Source organism: Oncorhynchus nerka, linkage group LG16 (genome assembly GCF_034236695.1).
Source record: "Oncorhynchus nerka isolate Pitt River linkage group LG16, Oner_Uvic_2.0, whole genome shotgun sequence".
Taxonomy (NCBI): Eukaryota; Metazoa; Chordata; class Actinopteri; order Salmoniformes; family Salmonidae; genus Oncorhynchus; species Oncorhynchus nerka.
The window spans coordinates 7,756,390-7,778,373 of NC_088411.1; the positions used below are offsets into that span (position 1 = coordinate 7,756,390).

At 42.3% G+C, this 21,984-nt stretch overlaps 1 protein-coding gene across 4 annotated transcripts in view; it reads right to left on the reverse strand.

Annotated features, from left to right (window-relative positions):
* Nucleotides 1-6: 6 nt before the first annotated feature.
* Nucleotides 7-21,984, reverse strand: part of LOC135561199 (ATP-citrate synthase-like) — a 40,868-nt gene continuing 18,890 nt past the window's right edge. For all 4 annotated transcript variants that reach the window (XM_065002387.1, XM_065002385.1, XM_065002386.1 and 1 more), the window contains exons 3-9: nt 19,171-19,293; nt 17,049-17,111; nt 15,488-15,678; nt 13,529-13,608; nt 5,515-5,645; nt 2,089-2,207; nt 7-1,129 (exon numbers count right to left, since the gene is read on the reverse strand). In XM_065002387.1, coding sequence (XP_064858459.1) covers nt 1,117-1,129; nt 2,089-2,207; nt 5,515-5,645; nt 13,529-13,608; nt 15,488-15,678; nt 17,049-17,111; nt 19,171-19,293 — 720 coding nt within the window. In that variant the 3' untranslated portion in view covers nt 7-1,116. The remainder of the gene's footprint in view (nt 1,130-2,088; nt 2,208-5,514; nt 5,646-13,528; nt 13,609-15,487; nt 15,679-17,048; nt 17,112-19,170; nt 19,294-21,984) is intronic.

The window sequence follows — 21,984 nt, forward strand, 5'->3', positions numbered from 1 at the left end:
TGCAGTCCAGAAATGAGCTTTAACATCTATGCCAAAAGCCTGGGCCTCTGATGGAGACTGTAGAACTGTCATCAACCCATGTTTCAGTATTCTCCCTTCTCTCAAGGAGCATGTGTGCGCCCAGGCCCCATGTATGCCTTTCGAAAGGAGGGTCTGCTAAATGACTAAAATGTCAAATGAAAGGATCCCACCCAGGTCACCAATGTAGCGGACCGATGTAGACAGACAAGTGCCTTAGCAGAATGCAATCTTAAGCTTGTGTGATCCAGAGATGAAAACTCTACCATCTATGGCAAAAGACTGGGCTCCTGACGGGGACAATACAATTCCGGGAATCCTCCAACAATATGTTACAAATGTAAAATAAGATGTTTGTCACCTGTATGGTAGGAAAATTACAAGAATATGTTTTACTGTTTATGCATCAAATAGCTTTGATGGGTACTCTCTCATCTGTGTCAGCGGGATTGAGTTGGGCCTCTGCGCTAGCAATTTATTTGTAATGGCTTGGTGATAAAACCTATACCCTGCATTCCATAGAATGAGTTGGTATTTGTATACTGTGAAGTACCAGGAAGATGTCTCTGGTGTGGACAGCTGATTGGAGGAACCTTGTCTTAGGGGCCAAACCCTGATTTCTATACAAATGGAACAGTCTTCTATCTGATATCTGGCTGGGGGAATACTCCTTTCTCACATACAAATCCTAACCTTTTGACCTATTCCAGACATCTGTGGTTTGTCACGTATTCAGGAGGATGTGTTTTAACTATAAAATACTGTGGCTCAATTCTGCTCGTTGAGCTCTCGGCATCACACTTCGGAGTGTGGGATCAACCAGCTTAGTTATTGAAATAATCAATATTAAATAAAGTTGATTGTTTGAAATGATAAAGTCTCCCCTTTGAATCAGAAATATTACACGACACCTGTTAAACTGATTCTACCTTGAGTTTAGTCTTCCAAGTGCTTAAAGAAGCACATGTATTTGCATTTGTTCTTCAACAAAGAAAAGACAGGCAAACCCATATGTGGTCTCAATGTCTAAATAGTGATGCGGGCCTAGTTCAAACAGCAGTAGGATGGTTCTGAGGGGTTGCCCATGCTTGGTGAAAATCACTTGGTTGATCTCTGAAAGAGACAGGAGAGCTGAATAGAACATGTGAGACAAATTGGAGACGAGAATTAATAAAATAAATCACTGCAAAGGAATGTAAGAGCTTGTAAGTAATCATTTCATTTTAAGGTCTACACCGGTTGTATTTGGCACACTTGACAAATAAAATTCGATTTGTAGTTTGTGAGCTACAAAATGACCATCCTGACAGTCTGAGTCAGGGTGCTCTGCCACCAACTATTGACAGGGACAATGAGACATTTCTTATTTGTCAGTATGAATAAAAATGAGTGGGTTCTGCCTTGACTATTAGATTTACACTACTTGCCTTAAATGATTACTTGGAATAAACTGATAAAACGCTCCTTCTCCCAGAATGATATGCTAGTGATATTTTCTCCTGCTAGCTAGCAACGGATCTACTTGTTGTAAGTCGCTAGGAAACTACCAAGCTAGCTCCAATAGTAAGGTTGCTGTGTTGAGAGTTGAGAGTTAGTTGAGAGTAATTTTACAGCTTGCATAGAAATCACATTTCTATAACTAAATAAGTTAGATTACAAAAAATATATACTTAACCTGATAGCAGTTGGTCAGACGGAGATCTCTTAAGATGTCACCAGCTGTCTACAACCTTAGATATGTTTAATGTGATTTGTAGACGTGATCAGCAGAGATCGTACCATGGATAGTACACAAGTTTTGATTGGTTTACAATTTAGTACTCGGCGGTGTTTGCCTGTCCAGCTAAGGAACAAAAGTATTTTGAAAAATGTGCACAAATTGAGATAGCCAACAATTGGAAATGTGTTCAGAAGAAACTCATCCAGCTCATCCCTCAACAGAGATCATTTCGAAAACTAAAGCAGATAGCTTGCACCACCTAAATGACAGGGATGGAGTTGGCAGGAACAAAACAGATCTGGGACTAGGCTAGGAACTTCGGGAAAGTTTCCAGAATTTTGCAACCCTACCTGTAGACTACGGAGGCTCCTCCACCTGCCACCATTGTCCAGATCCTTCCCAGGGGGTTCAGGATGGTGAGCTTCAGACTGGCCCCGCTCTTGGCATCCAAATCCGCGATGTAAGCCTCCTAGAATTGGTAGACAAGGATGTGTCACTAGGGCATATACTCTGAGGGTAGCAAAAAAAATCATAGTCACAGGTTAATTACCCCACAAATCTATACAAGTTGTTAGTTCCATGGATTGAAAGTTCTCATGAAAAGAAAATGGATGACATTTATTTCAATTGAATACTGGAGAGCCCGAGCCATTGGCCTGGAGAAACAAGAAAAACCATTAGCTTAGAGAACTGTCAGGCATTTCTGCAGCTATATGTTGATAGAGGAAAAGTGTCTGTTAATTGAATGATTAGAATATCCCACCCTGAAACATATGGAAGTGATTAGAATGTATGAAATCATAATCAACAAATGTGTAGTCCTCGTCAGAATTAGGGTAAAACAATATGCCTTTATGGTATTCTAAACACACTGTCTCAGCTTGGTGCCGACCTGTCTAGAGATTTGGGAGAGAACGGGGAGTACGTCTCAAGGACAAAGTCACTATCTCTGTCGGCTGGGAAGTGAGACAGACAGTGTGTGCGTACAGGATATGTGTGCGTATGTTTGTGTGTATGTGTGGGCGTGAGAAGTCAGTATAAAATTAGTTGATTTGTATTCTTGACTTCAGAGCGTTCCGTGAATAAACCTTTGACTATTTAGCTGGGCTCCGTCTGTTTCATTCAACCAGGATCTTACTAATACAAAACATTATAATTAAATTGAGTGATGTATCTGGAGAACATAATTCTCCTATCATATGTACAATATCAAGCTTATCATAGTAGGGATGGAAATCTAGGATCAGGTCCTCACTGTCCATGTAATATTATTCATTGTGGTCCAAAAGGCAAAACTGATCCTAAAACCGTCACTCCTACCTTGAGACTCTTGATATATACACTAAAGTATGTGGACACCCCTTCAAATTAGTGGAATCGGCTATTTCAACCACACCCATTGCTGAAAGGTGTATAAAATCGAATACACAGCCATGCAATCTCCATAGACAAAGATTGGCAGTAGAATGGCCTTTAAAGAGCTCCGTGACATTCAACATGACACTGTCATAGGATGCCACCTTTCCAACAAGTCAGTTCGTCAGATTTCTGCCCTCCTCGAGTTGCCCCAGTCAATTGTAAGTGCTTTTATCATGGCGTGAAAATGTCTGCGCAACAAAACCGAAAAGTGGTAAGCCACACAAGAGTACAGAATGGGACCGCCGAGCACTGAAGCATATAGCTCGTAACAATTGTCTGTCCTCGGTTGCAACACTCACTACCAAGCATCGGGAGCTGCATGAAATGGGTTTCCATGGCCGAGCAGCTGCACGGAAACCCGCAAAAGCACAGGATCACCATGCGCAAGCGTGAGCTGGAGAGGTGTAAAGCGCACCGCTATTGGACTCTGGAGCAGTGGCAACGCTTTCTCTTTAGTGATGAATCATTCTTCACCATCTGGCAGTCCAAAGGAGAAATCTGGATTTGGCGGATGCCAGGAGAACGCTACCTGCCCCAATGCGTAGTGCCAACTAAAGTTCAGTGGAGGTAGAATAATAATGCTCTGGGGCTGTTCTTCATGGTTTGGGCTAGGTCCCCTAGTTCAAGTGAAGGGAAATATTAACACGACAGCATACAATGACATTCCAGACGATTCTGTGCTTCCAAGTTTGTGGCAGCAGTTTGGGGAAGGCCCATTGCTGAATGACAAAGCCCCAGTGCAAAAAGCGAGGTCCATACAGAAATGGTTTGTCAAGATAGATGGGGTCAAGTTCTACCACACCAAACACCTTTGGGCTGAACTGAAATGCAGACTGCGAGCCAGGCTTACTGCCCAACATCAGTGCCCGACCTCAATATTGCTTGTGGCTGAATGGAAGCAAGTCCACGCAGCAACCGACTCTTTTCTCTGAATATATCAATGATGTTGCTCTTGCTGTGGGCGATTCCCTGATCCATCTCTACGCAGACGACACCATTCTATATACTTCCGGCCCGTCCTTGGACACTGTGCTATCTAACCTCCAAACGAGCTTCAATGCCATACAGCACTCCTTCCGTGGCCTCCAACTGCTCTTAAACGCTAGTAAAACCAAATGCATGCTTTTCAACCGTTCGCTGCCTGCACCCGCACGCCTGACCAGCATCACCACCCTGGATGGTTTCGACCTTGAATATGTGGACATCTATAAGTACCTAGGTGCCTGGCTAGACTGTAAACTCTCCTTCCAGACTCATATCAAACATCTCCAATCGAAAACCAAATCAAGAGTCGGCTTTCTATTCCGCAACAAAGCCTCCTTCACTCACGCCGCCAAACTTACCCTAGTAAAACTGACTATCCTACCGATCCTCGACTTCGGCGATGTCATCTACCAAAATTGCTTCCAACACTCTACTCAGCAAACTGGATGCAGTTTATCACAGTGCCATCAGTTTTGTCACTAAAGCACCTTATACCACCCACCACTGCGACTTGTATGCTCTAGTCGGCTGGCCCTCGCTACATATTCGTCGCCAGACCCACTGGCTCCAGGTCATCTACAAGTCCATGCTAGGTAAAGCTCCGCCTTATCTCAGTTCACTGGTCACGATGGCAACACCCACCCGTAGCACGCGCTCCAGCAGGTGTATCTCACTGATCATCCCTAAAGCCAACACCTCATTTGGCCGCCTTTCGTTCCAGTTCTCTGCTGCCTGTGACTGGAACAAATTGCAAAAATCGCTGAAGTTGGAGACTTTTATCTCCCTCACCAACTTCAAACATCAGCTATCTGAGCAGCTAACCGATCGCTGCAGCTGTACATGGTCTATTGGTAAATAGCCCACCCATTTTCACCTACCTCATCCCCATACTGTTTTTATTTATTTACTTTTCTGCTCTTTTGCACACCAATATCTCTACCTGTACATGACCATCTGATCATTTAGCACTCCAGTGTTAATCTGCAAAATTGTAATTATTCGCCTACCTCCTCATGCCTTTTGCACACAATGTATATAGACTTCCCTTTTTTTTCTACTGTGTTATTGACTTGTTAATTGTTTACTCCATGTGTAACTCTGGGTTGTCTGTTCACACTGCTATGCTTTATCTTGGACAGGTCGCAGTTGCAAATGAGAACTTGTTCTCAACTAGCCTACCTGGTTAAATAAAGGTGAAATAATAAAAAATAAAAAAAATGTTTCAACATCTAGTGGAAAGCCTTCCCAGAAGAGTAGAGGCTGTTGTAGCAGCAAAGGGGGGGGGGCATACTCGATATGAACACCCGTGATTTTGGAATGAGAAGTACTTTTGGTCATGTAGTGTACATCTCTAGACCCTCTGTCCAACTCACCTCGGGGTAGGCTTCTCTCCCAAAGGGTGGGGGGAACTCCACGTCACCCCACTTCGCCTTGCAGATGTAGTCAGCCGTGGCATCAATTTTGGCTGCCATGTCGAGGACAAACACGCCATCTTGGTTGACCACTGGAGAGAAAAACAAATGCCATGATACATCAATGGAGAGTTAAATACAACAGCTGATTTGCATTGAGGAATTCAAAGTGAGAGGTACTGCTGAGCCATTGCTGTGGGAGCTTGTAAAAGCCTGTCTTTAAGGCATTTTCACATACATTTCAAGCAGGTCCAGATTTCATTTGCATTTCATGTACTTTTTAACGCAAAACTGGATACTACAGTAAATACAATTATGTAGCTACATATCGGGATATTATATGCCGATATATTGTATCGACAATATTTGTGCGCTAATTTGCTGTACTTACACCAAAGCTCCTGTATTTTTCCTAAATACAGTGCCTTCAAAGTATTCATACCCCTTGACGTTCTCCACATTTCATTGTGTGAATCCATTTTAAATTAAGATTTGTCATCACTGGCATATACACCCCAAAAGGTCAAAGTGGAATTATGTTTATCAAATTTTTACACATGAAAAGCTGAAATGTCTTGAGTCAGTAAGTATTCAACCCAAAGTTCAGGCCAAAAATGTGCTTACGGCACTTAAGTTGCATGGACAATAGTGTTTACCAGGATTTTTTAATGACTACCTCATCTCTGTACACCACACATACAATTAGCTGTTAAAAAAAACAGGGGGGGGGATCACGTGACCCTTGAACGAGATGGCTGCATGAACTAAGAGCTCCGCACAAGTAGTTTCCAATTCCTAATCTTACCTCCACTCCAAGTTCAAACTCCTTTAGCTTTAGTAAGAAGAAGTCATGGCGGCTACAAAAGTATTATTATACTTTTACTTTTATTATTATAAAAGTATTGCCCCCCCCCCCGAGGCACAACGAATGCCAAACTCGCACTCTGTCGAATACATCCTTTGAGTTGAGATCCCAACGTACAGAACTAAACACCAAATTAGATGCCATTAACTCTCAGCTCAGTGCGATAGGGGGCAAGGTGACAATCCTGGAAAACGCGTTGCCTGACAACAAGATGACCATAAACGCGGGGCGCCTGAACGAGGCAGAGGGGCGAAACCTATCCATGGAAAACTTGTTGACAGATGCCATGGAAACAATAGCATATGCTAAAAAGAAAATCGAGCATCTGGAAAAGACAAAAACAGAGGACCTGGAAAACAGGGGGCGAAAGAATAATTGTGTTCTATTCAATCTGGACGAAAAAGAAGAGGGAAACATGCCACAAGACAAACTTCCCGAGTGGCTCCACTGTGGTCTGGACGAGGGCAACTGTCATTTACTCAATGCGGGGTGGAGAGGATGAGGCATTTCTTTGGTGGGGAGAGGGAGACGTTGTGCGTTGCTAACTGTTCCCGGTTTTTGTTTTATTCGGAACACAAAATTGAGACTGAGCGGGGGGGGGGGGGGGTAATAGATCCAACGGGATGTGTCGAGTTGTTTGGGAACTCGGCTGGGGTGTTCAGAGATTATTATTTTATGTACACCATTTATTTTCCTTTTATGTGAACACAGCTGTAACTACTATCCACTTTTACACAGCGATGACTTGCACTAAAGTTTGATTACTGTTCGATGACTATTACCTTAAATCTATTGACATGGAACTGCCGTGGTCTAAGGCATGCAATAAAACGGAAAAAGATACTATGAAAGGAAAGGGCAGACATCGCGCTATTACAAGAGACACACCTCTGATGCTGAACATGCCAAACTCGGCAGAGCTTGGGTGGGACAGGTGTATTTCTCATCTTTCAAATCAAACAGTAGAGGCACAGCCATACCTATCCATAAAAATGTTCCATTCATAATTGCCAAAAACATAAAAATAAATCTCCCCTCCGGATCAGATAACTGGGTCACTATATGGTCAACCAATTACTATATTAAACATATACGCCCCTAACACAGATTTTAATTGTACCCTTAACCCAACCCTAGACAAATCATCTCAAGTCCCCACCACAAATCCTAGATCTGCAAAGATGTTGAACTCCTACTAAAGAGATGGGACTGAGATATCTGGAGAGAGACTAATAGCTCATCTTTGGACAATACATACTACTCTAATGTCCATAACACCAACTCCCGTATAGATTACATTTTTATCCCAAAGAGTTTCATAAATTCAGCCACATGTACAATCGGACCCATAGCACTTTCAGATCACGCCTTTGTCCACCACCGCTTTGACCTCTGCAAAAACATCCCGAGGTCAAAGAGCTGGAAATTCAATACCTCCATGTATTCAAATGAAGCGTTCCATACATTGTTAACTACATGGTTAGACAACTACACACAAGACAACAAAGATTCTCCTGTTTCTCCGGCCACAATGTGGGATGCTGCTAAAGCCACACTAAGAGGCCATCTAATCGCATATCCTTCCTCTAAGAAAAAAGCAATGGAAGCACACAGGCTAGATCTTGAGAGGGAGCTGGAATGCTGTGAAAGAATACATAAACAATCCCCAGACAGCACCTCATGGAGTCATCTTAAAGCAGCCAAAGCCAAACTGAATTTGGACTACACTCGGGAGATAAAAAAAAGGTTCTCTTTACTAAACAGAAATACCATGAGTATAGCAATAGGCCCAGTAGATTGCTTGCTTACCAATTAAAAAAGGAGCAGTCAGAGCGTAAAATCATGGCTATCCGAACAGCAGAGGACGAGGTCACATACGACCCAAAAAATATCAATTTAACTTTTCATGATTTTTACTGCAAACTATACACCTCTTGAGAGAAAACACACGGAGGCAGAACTCCACTCTTTCCTAGAGGGAATCTCGCTACCTAAACTATCAGAGATCGACCAAGAAGATCTCAACTCACCCCTTCACTGAGGAGATCCTGGAGGCAATTACCTCCATGCCACCTAATAAGTCCCCAGGCCCAGATGGATTCCCCAGAGAGTTCTACAAAGCTTTTTGGCCCCAGCTCCGCCCTATCTTCATGCCAATGCTGGAGGAGTTTTGCAAAAACGGAGTTCTCCCAGACTCAATGCACACAGCCCGCATTACAGTGTTGCTAAAAAAGGACAAGGACCCCCTATCCTGCTCGTCCTTCCGGCCCATAAGCTTGTTGGATTTCGACTATAAAATAATTACCAAATTACTCACCAAAAGACTAAACACTCTTCTTCCCAAAATAATAAAAGCGGACCAAACTGGATTTATTAGAGACAGATAACTTTCACCGTCTTTTTTATATTATTGATCAAGTAAACACACAGAAGACCCCTGTCCTGCTGGCTTCACTGGATGCTGAGAAGGCGTTTGACAGGATGGAGTGGAGCTTTCTGTTTTCAGTCTTAGAAAAGTTCAATATGGGCCCAAATTTTATTAAATGGATCAAATCACTATACTCTCATCCAAATGCCATGGTGACTACTAATGGACTTAACTGACAGATTCCCTCTGGAATGGGGCACAAGACAAGGGTGCTCACTGTCCCCCCTGCTCTACTTGTTGGGGAGGGAGCCTCTGGCAGAGCTGATAAGGAGCAATGGCAAGTTTTCAGGTTATAAGATCAATTTTAACAAATCCACTGTCTGCCCTCTCAATATTACACTCACCAGCTCTATGAAGACACTGTCCTTTCCAGTGCAAAACACAGGGGGTTCAATACCTCGGGATCTTCATAACACCAGATCTGAATAGCCTTAACCTCTTGCTTCTACCTGAGACGCTTGCGTCCCAACTAGAGCTCTGGAAATGCAAATGCACTACGCTAAATGCTAATAGTATTAGTTAAAACTCAAACGTTCATTAAAATACACATGCAGGGTATCGAATTAAAGCTACACTCGTTGTGAATCCAGGCAACGAGTCAGATTTTTAAAATGCTTTTCGGCGAAAGCATGAGAAGCTATTATCTGATAGCATGTAACACCCCAAAAGACCCGCAGGGGACGTAAACAAAATAATTAGCATTTCGGCGTTACACAAACCGCACAATAAAATAGAAAACAGTCCTTACCTTTCACCATCTTCTTTGTTGGCACTCCTAGATGTCCCATAAACACTATTGGGTCTATATTTCGATTAAATCGGTCCATATAAAGCCAAGATATCGTTATATGTAGACTGTGTGATAAACGAAAAAAACAGCGTTTTCAAAACGTAACGTCATTTTTTAAAATTCAAAAAGTCGACGATAAACTTTCACAAAACACTTCGAAATACGTTTGTAATGCAACTTTAGGTATTAGTAAACGTTAATAAGCGATAAAATTCATCAGGAGGCGATGTAAAGATCATTAGCTGTCCGTCTGGAAAAATGTCCGGCTAGAAACTCAACGAAAATATCCGGTCCTAGACCTAAGGAGATACGGTGCCCTGCATGTGTTTGACCAAGAAAAAACTCGAAGGGAAATGACAAGACTCTAGACACCCTGTGGAAGCTGTAGGTACTGCAACCTCAGTCAATTAATTGTGGTTCACGTTTATCAATGGGTTCAAGTAGCGCATGGATATATTTTCCCCATTTTCAGTGATCAGTTTTTCCTGTGCTTTTCGATGTAAATGCCGTTCTGGTAAAGCCACAGCAGTGATTTAACCAGTTTTTTAAACGTCTGAGTGTTTTCTATCCACACAGACTAAGCAAATGCATATACTATATTTCTGGCATGAGTAGCAGGGCGCTGAAATGTTGCGCGATTTTTAACAGAATGTTCAAAAAAGTAGAGGGTAGAAGCAACAGGTTAAGGAAATTATCTTCCACTCCTGGATCGAATCAAGAACGATCTCCAAACCTGGATCTCCCTCTCAATTAGCTTAGTAGGAAGAATTAATGTCATCCGTATGAACGTCCTCCCTAGACTGAACTACTTATTTCAGATGCTCCCATGCTATCTCCCAGTTTCCTTCTTCAAAACAACTAACCAAAGCATCAATTTATATGGGGCAATAAAAAACCTAGGATCAAGTTTTCCACTATCGAAACCTGAATCTAAGGGTGGTCTTGCCCTTCCCTCCCTTCAATTGTATTACTGGTCTGCCAAAATCCGCAACATGCTAACATGGATCACAAACAGACAAGAGCCAACGTGGATTCAGATAAATCCCAATCCTGTGGTTCATTGCCCTTAAGCTCAATTATATTCATTAATAACTTTAGTGAAGTGGGCAACATAGCCAAAACCATTGTGATTTACAGCACCCTACTAGAGTGGAGGGACTGTAAGAAATACCTGGGCATTTCCTCCCAAATATGTTCTCACTCGCCTATAGTAGGCAACCCAGACTTGCCAAAAGCCCTGAGGGATACCAACTTTAATCTTTGGCATACTCTAGGAATCAGGAACTTTTCAGACCCATTTCATCAGAAAACCACTACACTGAAATCCTTTCAAGATTTCTGCAGTGAATTCGATGTGCCAAGATCCATTAAAAAAAATATATCTTCAAATTAGACATGTAATTTCCTCATTTACCTCCAAGAGGAGGTTTAGGACTCAGTTGAATGAAGTTGAAACCCTTCTTGTCACAGCACAATCCATTAAAGGCCAAATATATTACATCTATAGACTCCTTTCTGAGAAAGGAGGCTCCTCCTTTACTCCTTTGAAAATAAAATAATCTGTGAAAAGGACCTTGGTCTGACTAGGAGTTATGGGCGGAGGTTTGCGACAGGGTATACTGCTCCTCTACCAATGTAAAAATGAAAGATTCTAATTACAAATTTTTGTACAAATTGTATTATACTCCTTTGAGACTCCATAGAATGAAAACAGATATGTCTCCTAACTGTAAAAGATGTACCTCTGAAAGTGGAACCTATATGCATGTATTTTGAAGCTGTAGAGAGATTGCCAGATTCTGTTCTTGATCCGGACAGAGAAAATTTGCTTATGACTATTACATACTTTGCTAAGAAATGTATTCTTCTATTGTGGGCCTCTAATACCCCTCCTACATTTAAAATGTGGATTGACCTGATTGTTGACTTTCTCCCTCTTGAAAAGCTCACTTATGACCTCCACAAGAGACAGCCCAAGTTTGATAGACTCTGGTCTCCACTACACTATATTTCAAACTGGACAGAGTGAACAGGGTGACTAGGGAAATGCGCAGATACATGTTGTGTAAGGTACTGTAAAACCTAAAAACGAATTATTGGCCCGTCGTCTCAGCGAATGCTAGAAAAAGCTGATAAGAACCTTGATAGTGCTGCTGCAAGTGTTGTGTTTTTAATTGTTTTTGAGTACGCGTGTGTACGCGTGTGTATGCATGTACCAAGGAAAATAAATAGATTAAGAAAAATAAAGTGTTTTTATTTGACTTTTTCATTTTCATTTTTTCAAATGTACTATATTTTTGGACTTTTAATTTTTTTAAACCTGTCACATCTGTGAATGTGGAATGTGTTTTGTTGGTTGATTAAAAAACAAGAACACTTAATAAAACTTTAAATTGAAAAAAAACAAAACATTGAATATCCCTTTGAGCATGGTGAAGTAATTACACTTTGGATGGTGTATTAATAAACCCAGTCGCTACAAAGATACAGGCGTCCTTCCTAACTCAGTTCCTCGAAAGGAAGGAAACCACTCAGGGATTTCACCATGAGGCCAAGGGGACTTAAACGGTTGAAGTTTAATGGCTATGAAAAACTGAAGATGGATAAACAACATTGTAAGTACTCCACAATACTAGCGTAATTGACAGAGTGAAAAGTAATCCTTCTCACCCCCTTAAAAGATTTAGATGCACTATTGTAAAGTGGCTGTTCCACTGGATGTCATAAGGTGAACGCACCAATTTGTAAGTCGCTCTGGATAAGAGCGTCTGCTAAATGACTTAAATGTAAAAGGAAGCCTGTACAGAATAAAAGTATTCCAAAACATTCTGTTTTCAACAAGCACTAAAGTAATATTGCAAAAATATGTGGCAAAGAAACATTATTTTGTCCTGAATACAAAGTGTTATTGGATTTGCCCCAAACATACAACACATTACTGAGTACCACTCTCCATATTTTCAAGCATAGTGGGGGCTGCATCATGTTATGGGTATGCTTGTAATCGTTAAGGACTGGGGAGTTTCAGAATAAAAAAATAATGGAATGGAGCTAAGCACAGGCAAAATCCTAGAGGAAAACCTGGTTCAGTCTACTTTCCACCAGACAGTGGGAGATTAATTCACCTTTCAACAGGACAATAACCTAAAACAAAGCCAAATATACACTGGTGCTGCTTACCAAGGAGATCATAAATGTTCCTGAGTGGCCTAGCTACAGTTGACAAAGACCTGAAAATGTTTGTCTATAGCAATGATAAAAAAACAAATTTGACAGAGCTCGAAGCATTTTGAAAATAATAAAAATGGGCAAATGTTGCACAATCCAGGTGTGGAAAGCTGTTAGAGACTTACCTAGAAAGTGTTTCTACAAAGTATTTACTTATGTATAGATATATTTTGGCTTTTATTTTTCAATAAATGTACTTACATTTCTAAAAACATGTTTTCACTGTCATTATGGGGTGGGGTATTGTGTGTAGATGGGTGAGAAATGATATTTAATCCATTTTGAATTCACACCAACAACAAAATGTGGAATAAATCATGGTGTATGAATACTTTTTGAAGGCACTGTAGCTTGTTCTCCATCGCTTTTTAAATAAGGAGCAATTTTATTTACATGACTGATCAAAACTAATTCTCATGGCTCTTGCTTATCCCGCTGCAGCAGGCATATGGTGAGCAGTATGTTTGAAACATCAAATTGCAATACATAACTTATTGGCACCTAAGTATTGCGAGAATATCATATCGGTCTCGGTCATATAGGTCTCTGGCAATTCCCAGGCCAAGTACCAAAAGCTCCAGGATCCGAACCATACAGGGATATATGACAGCATCCTTAGTTAAACGTCCAAGTAAAATCGCCTTAGTAAAACAAGTTGACTTACCCAGTGGGTTGATCTCCAGGTAAGTGAAGTAAAGGTCCTCATACAGGTTAAAGAGACCCACAACAAAACTGACCAGGACCCTGCATACAACAAACATCAAAAGTTTAGATCAGAGAGCCATCTCAGAAAACTGCATATAAAACCACATGGAAAACTGAAAACAAGAAATCTCTAAATTTGAGTTTTAAAAATAGTTTAATAATAAACTAAAATGTTAGTTTCCTGCCATTTCTATCCTACCTGATAATTAATTGCACCCACCTGGTGCCTGATTAGAGCGGAAGAATAAAAAAAGCAAACGGTCTTTGAGGTCCAGAGTTGAATTTGAGGCCACTAGTTCTGAAGAGCCCAATCCGCCCTGGTCAAAAATAGTGCACTATATATGGAATATTGTGCCATTTGGTATGCACACAATGAGTTTCCAGAATACTAGACAGTCATCACTTAACACTTAAACTTCGGGAACCCCTCCGGGTGAAACAATGAGCTACTCCACACATCGACAAAACAAGCATCTCAAAAAGCACCCTAATCCCTACATAGTGAACTACTTTTGACCTGGGCCCCTAGGTCAAAAGTAGTGCACTATATTGTAGACACAGAGCAATGACCTTGGTTGAGTCCTAAATGGCACTCAATACCCTATAAAGTGCACTACTTAGGGAATAGCGGTGCAGATTGGGACGTATAAAATTTAATTTCACTGTGTCCACTGTCCAGCCTAAATGGGGATTGCATTGCCTATAAACACTAAATAACTGAGGTGTGTAATTGAGTCAGACTTCTTGTCATGGATGGGAACCAGACCACAAACACAGCAGGAAATGTTAAGAATGTGCTCCCAAGAGAAGCAACAGTCTAAGTCACTGCATCTAAGTGCTTGAGACGTCACTAGACACCCTAGTTCGATTCCAAGCTGTATCACAGCCGGCTGTGATTGGGAGTCCCATAGGGTGGCGCACAATTGGCCCAGCGTCGTCCGGGTTTAGCCGGCGTAGGCCGTAATTGTAAATAATAATTTGTTCTCAACTGACTTGCCTAGTTAAAGGTTAAATAAATAAAAAGTACTCCCACTAGTTCACCACAGAATGTTGAGGGGGACACCATAATACCACAAAGTGATGTAGTGAAATCACTAAACCTCAAGTCAGTCAAATCCCAAGTACCTAGCACCTAGTACCTAGTAAGTGAAAAGCAAACGTTAGTGGCATAAAAAAATCTAAGTCCCGTGTGGGTTTGAAAGAAAAAGCCTTGTGTGGGCTAATTAGCAAGTCATTATTAAAATAAACCAATGCGTATCGGTTAACGCTTTCATCAGGGCGTCTCAATACCTAGATTTGAAGGCCGAGTAGAGTCGCGAGTCCCTTGGTATTGCTAAAAGATGCGGTCCAACAAACTTCGAAACTACATTTCTCAACACAGAAAGTGAAATGGCTTGGTGATGAGCATTGCAGGTTCATCGTTCTACTGAAACATTTTAAAGGGTTTGTGACAAAGGAGGTTTCAGTGTATGTATGCCTGCAGCTGAAAGCAAGGGCTGGGCAAAGGACAGACTTTCTCAATGCAAAATCAAACTCCCTCATTTTTTGTGGCATTGGCAGTTGAGCGTCAGGTATCTGAGTGTTGGTGATTGGATATTTCACACCATAAATATTGTGAAGCTTAAAAAATGTGAGCTGGAAAAAAAAAATAGGACTCAACTCTAAACCCTGTATAGCTTTTGCTTTAAAGCAGGGGTGTCAAACTCAAATCCGTGAGGGCTGAGTGTCTGCAGGTTTTCACACCGCCCATATATGTGATCGATCATTTAAGGTAATTGATTTGTTAGAAACTACAAATCAATAGTGGTTGTCTAGGTTTGAAATGGGCATAAACTAAAAGGAAATAACAAAAACCATCAGACACTGTCCTCCAGTGATTGTGTTTGACACCCCTGACCTACGGCTCTCGGTCACTTACTCTTTCTTGTCTTCTGGGACATGCATGAAGAGCTGCTCCTTGACAGAGTCCTCGCTCAGCTTGTCGTCCACTCCCACCAGCAGCCTCTGGGCCTTGGCGTCCACGTCCCCCACATCAACGCCTCCCTCGTGGTGGAAGAGCACGTGGTCGCCCTCTCGGGTGGCGTATATGCATATGTAGAACTCCTCCTCCTGCGGAGCACAAAGGGAGCAGGGGGGTAAGTAAGGGAGGGAATAAAAGTTAGAGGGAGCAGAGGTAGATTGCACTGTTATGTAACTGTCAAAACAATCAGAAACTATTCAGACCCCTTTACTTTTCCCACATTTTCTTATGTTACAGCCTTATTCTAAAATGGATTAAATATATTTTCCCCCTCAATCTACACCCCATAACGAAAAAGAAAAAACAAATGTATAAACAAAAAAAACTGAAATCTCACATTTAAATAAATATTCAGACCCTTACTCAATACTATGTTGAAGCACCATTGAGGCATGGTTTTTGCTCCATCAGTGACCATGGGGTTCTTGGTCAAATCCCTGACCAAGGCCCTTGTCCCCCCTGATTGCTCAGTTTGGCCAGGTAGCCAGCTCTAGGAAGAGTCTTGGTGGTTCCAAACTTCATCCATTTAAGAAAGGAGGCCACTGTGTTCTTGGGGACCTTTATGCTGAAGAAACTTTTTGGTACCCTTCCCCAGATCTGTGCCTCGACACAATCCTGGCTCGGAACTCTATGGAGAGTTCCTTCGACCTCGAGGCTTGGTTTTTGCTCTGATATGCACTGTCAACTGTGGGACCTTATATAGACAGGTGTGTGCCATTCCAAATCATGTCCAATGAATTGAATTTAACACCGGTAGAAAAAGGGAAGGGGTCTGAATGCTTTCCAAATGCACTTTAAGATTAGGTTACTTTACAGCCTTATTCTACAATGGATGGAATAAAAATAATTTCTCATCAATATATACACAATACCCCATAAAAAAACAGCGTAATACATTTTTGCATATTTATTACAAAACAGAAATACCTTATTTACATAAGTATTCAGACCCTTTGCTTTGAGACTCGAAATTGAGCTCAGGTGCATCCTGTTTCAATTGATCATCATTGAGATGTTTCTAAACTTGATTGAGTCCACCTCTGTAAAATTCAATTGATTGGACATGATTCAGAACCCTTGACTTTTTCCTAATTTTGTTACTTTAAAGCCTTATTCTAAAATGGAAAGAAAGGGTCTGAATATTTACATAAATAATGCATGTTTGTTTTTTATTTTTAATAAACTTGCAAATGTTTCTAAAAACCTGTTTATGTTTGTCATTATGGGGTATTGAGTGTACATTTGAGGATTTTTAAAAATGTATTTCATCCATTTTAGAATAAGGCTGTAAAGTAACGAAATGTGGAAAAAGTCAAGGGGTCTGAATAATTTGTATATGGATATGGGCAAGTGAACACACACACACACACACACACACACACACCTGTTAGCATGGTTACTTGCCTACTACACACCTACCCCACAGGTAGGATATTTAAGACAACCTCACACAAATTACCTGTGTATGTGCAACAAACGGTTCAATGAGAAAGTTCTTCAGGATGCCTTTCGCTTTTGCCACCTGGTGAGAAACAGTAAAATAGATTAATTCAACATTTAGTTTAGTATTATGTGGCAAAGGGATATGAAGATGTCTGAGGAAATGGTATTTTCACATTATGGAGCACTGTGGAAAAGCAACAATCAATGGTGGAAAATAACGATTTTGCATAAATGCTCTATTCTGCAGAAAAATACTATTAATGATCCATTCTGTTGAAAAGATGGCCCTAGAAAAAAGTGCAGTAAAATGGAAAAGAGCACTGGAACTGTGATAGAAAAATGACATACCTACCTGATTTGTTTGATATTAATAGTAAACTATTATATATTTAACTAAGCGTAAGGCTGAGTTTAATGGTGACCACTAGCTTCCTGCAGCTCGTCCGGGCATCAAGGAAATTGGTTTTTACTAGAGGGTAATAAAACATTACAGCCACATTCCATTCCATGATCAGCGGTGCACTGAGGGAGATGTATTCCATGGACAGGATGTGGGGTGTGTGTGACCCGAGAGAGAGACAGCCTGGAAGAGTTTAGAACAATGCCTCAGTTTCTCATCTTTCTGGGAAGCTTAGCTTGGAGGAGTAAAATAACACCCCCCGTGCAGAAAAACTGGATGAACCCAGTTATGGTGCCCAATCTGAATGTTTGCCAGCCATGGTTGAAGCATTTTTAGGTTTGGTATATAAAGATCCGGTATTCTCTGTATGATTCAAGACAGTTGGATTGACGGCTTCATTATTGCAGAAATGACCAAGTCTCTCTCAGTACTGAATTTCCAAGACAGACCTAATAAGGCTGTTTTGGCCATACTAGCCTCCTGACATTGGCATTACATACCCTCTGACGCCTTGCATCAGTGGTTCTAAACATAACTCGGAGCCCGCCGGTCCTGGCAGTGGAGAGACAGATGGCAACCTCAGCTCCCTATGTTTGCACGCTGTATGCTCGTGAACAAGTACTGCCTGGCACATGGTGAACATGCCGCAGATGACAAACCAGGATCGTATTTATTAGTGCACACTGTAGGACAGGGTTCCCCAACTGGTGGTCCCACAGGTGATTGTATTGTTTAATTGTTGGACAGACTCTAAAAACACCAGAAAATCAGCTCCAAGTGATTTTAATTTTGGAAATCTGTTCCGAAATATTCCCACGCATAATAATAGAGATATATATATGTGATCGTATACAAATGTAAGAGAAGGTTACAATTATTATGTTTTAGTCAAACATATACATGTGGTCTTCTTGGGGTCAATTTGCAGTCTACAACTGATTTGTAATTATGTTCCAGACCCCTGACCAACAGTTCAGGGGATTGTGGATTAGCAGCCCCTGAAATGGGCACCTGTCTGCATGCCACACATTCACCACATTAACAAGCCCAGAGCTACACACTGTTGGGGCAGAGGAACCTGCCAATCAGAGGGCATTGTTCCCTCAAGCACCGCCATCTCACTACGATCTCTGATAGAGAGCTAGATAAGAAAAGCGGGCCTAGTTCCATTCCTGTTTGGAGATGTGAACGAACAGGAAGGAAGCAAAATGGAGAGGATGGCTCCATGCCAGGTCTCCCTGTTAAGACTCCCTGGAAAACCGTGGCAAGTATTATTGAGTAGACCATCCTGGCTAAATATAAAGAAAGGCTACACTAAGCACTACAATGGCTAGGCCTATTGATTGAAGTCAAATTGCTTTTTAAAAATCTGCAAACATCAAAGCTGTATACTAGGTGTACAAAAACTCCTCAGCTGTAACTTTAACTCCTGCAGCAGGTTTCCACTTCCACCAGTTTGACACTGGTGGAAGTGGAAACCTGTTGCAGGAGTTAGAACTTGATTGCAGCTAATAGGATTCAGGACACAAAAAAAAGAGGGAACCTGGCAGCAGAGTTTCTATTTATGAAGTTGAGGGAGGAGTAGGATGAAGTTGCTCTTACATGCTAATCCAGGGTCAGTTTGGTTAAGGTTAGGATCGAGGAAGGGAAGCTGATCCTAGCTCTAACTAGGGGAAACTTCACACTGGATCATGCATGCAGGCATACAGAGAGAGAAAGAGCAAGAAGATCAACTCACGGTGGTCTCCCTCATGAGGCGGGGCTTGAGCCACTCCTGCACGCCCACCAGGTCTAGGTTAACACCCACCAGGCCCAGCTTCCCTCTGCACTTGATCAGCTGGTCTGGCTTCACCACCAATCGCTGTAGGGGGAATGGACAATACCAACGTTAACATGGTACAGCACACAGGTGAATCGTTTCACGGTCTATTGCGCCTGGACTTGTCTACCGTTAACCCGGTGATTGTAAAACTATTGGGTGTGTGATAGGATTGTCACGAAACCATTATCGGAATGCTCAAAAGTATAATGGCAAGAAAACAAAACTAAGCCAAAATCATTTGAGGAAAACGGCACTCAATAGTTGAAGATGCCCTGTTTCTAGCTTCTAGCCAATTTCACAGGATTTTTTCTTCCTTACACTATTTGCTCAGAATATTTATTGTACCTACAGACAATCAATCAAATTTTATTTGTCACATACACATGGTTAGCAGATGTTAATGCGAGTGTAGCGAAATGCTTGTGCTTCTAGTTCCGACAATGCAGTGATAACCAACAAGTAATCTAACTAACAATTCCAAAACTACTGTCTTATACACAGTGTAAGTGGATAAGGAATATGTACATAAGGATATATGAATGAGTGATGGTACAGAGCAGCATACAGTAGATGGTATCGAGTACAGTATATACATATGAGATGAGTATGTAAACAAAGTGGCATAGTTAAAGTGGCTAGTGACATAAGAATGCAGTCGATGATCTAGAGTACAGTATATACATATGCATATGAGATGAATAATGTAGGGTAAGTAACATTATATAAGGTAGCATTGTTTAAAGTGGCTAGTGATATATTTACATCATTTCCCATCAATTCCCATTATTAAAGTGGCTGGAGTTGGGTCAGTGTCAATGACAGTGTGTTGGCAGCAGCCACTCAATGTTAGTGATTGCTGTTTAACAGTCTGATGGCCTTGAGATAGAAGCTGTTTTTCAGTCTCTCGGTCCCAGCTTTGATGCACCTGTACTGACCTCGCCTTCTGGATGATAGCGGGGTGAACAGGCAGTGGTTCGGTGGTTGATGTCCTTGATGATCTTTATGGCCTTCCTGTAACATCGGGTGGTGTAGGTGTCCTGGAGGGCAGGTAGTTTGCCCCCGGTGATGCGTTGTGCAGACCTCACTACCCTCTGGAGAGCCTTACGGTTGAGGGTGGAGCAGTTGCCGTACCAGGCGGTGATACAGCTCGCCAGGATGCTCTCGATTGTGCATCTGTAGAAGTTTGTGAGTGCTTTTGGTGACAAGCCGAATTTCTTCAGCCTCCTGAGGTTGAAGAGGCGCTGCTGCGCCTTCTTCACGACGCTGTCAGTGTGAGTGGACCAATTCAGTTTGTCTGTGATGTGTATGCCGAGGAACTTAAAACTTGCTACCCTCTCCACTACTGTTCCATCGATGTGGATAGGGGGTGTTCCCTCTGCTGTTTCTGAAGTCCACAATCATCTCCTTAGTTTTGTTGACGTTGAGTGTGAGGTTATTTTCCTGACACCACACTCCGAGGGCCCTCACCTCCTCCCTGTAGGCCGTCTCGTCGTTGTTGGTAATCAAGCCTACCACTGTTGTGTCGTCCGCAAACTTGATGATTGAGTTGGAGGCGTGCGTGGCCACGCAGTCGTGGGTGAACAGGGAGTACAGGAGAGGGCTCAGAACGCACCCTTGTGGGGCCCCGTGTTGAGGATCAGCGGGGAGGAGATGTTGTTGCCTACCCTCACCACCTGTGGGCGGCCCGTCAGGAAGTCCAGTACCCAGTTGCACAGGGCGGGGTCGAGACCCAGGGTCTCGAGCTTGATGACGAGCTTGGAGGGTACTATGGTATTGAATGCCGAGCTGTAGTCGATGAACAGCATTCTCACATAGGTATTCCTCTTGTCCAGGTGGGTTAGGGCAGTGTGCAGTGTGGTTGAGATTGCATCGTCTGTGGACCTATTTGGGCGGTAAGCAAATTGGAGTGGGTCTAGGGTGTCAGGTAGGGTGGAGGTGATATGGTCCTTGACTAGTCTCTCAAAGCACTTCATGATGACGGAAGTGAGTGCTACGGGGCGGTAGTCGTTTAGCTCAGTTACCTTAGCTTTCTTGGGAACAGGAACAATGGTGGCCCTCTTGAAGCATGTGGGAACAGCAGACTGGTATAGGGATTGATTGAATATGTCCGTAAACACACCGGCCAGCTGGTCTGCGCATGCTCTGAGGGCGCGGCTGGGGATGCCGTCTGGGCCTGCAGCCTTGCGAGGGTTAACACGTTTAAATGTCTTACTCACCTCGGCTGCAGTGAAGGAGAGACCGCATGTTTTCGTTGCAGGCCGTGTCAGTGGCACTGTATTGTCCTCAAAGCGGGCAAAAAGTGATTTAGTCTGCCTGGGAGCAAGACATCCTGGTCCGTGACTGGGCTGGGTTTCTTCTTGTAGTCCGTGATTGACTGTAGACCCTGCCACATGCCTCTTGTGTCTGAGCCATTGAATTGAGATTCCACTTTGTCTCTGTACTGACGCTTAGCTTGTTTAATAGCCTTGCGGAGGGAATAGCTGCATTGTTTATATTCGGACATATTACCAGACACCTTGCCCTGATTAAAAGCAGTGGTTCGCGCTTTCAGTTTCACGCGAATGCTGCCATCAATCCACGGTTTCTGGTTTGGGAATGTTTTTATCGTTGCTATGGGAACGACATATTCGACGACGTTCTAATGAACTCGCACACGAATCAGCGTATTCGTCAATATTTCCATCTGACGCAATACGAAACATGTCCCAGTCCACGTGATGGAAGCAGTCT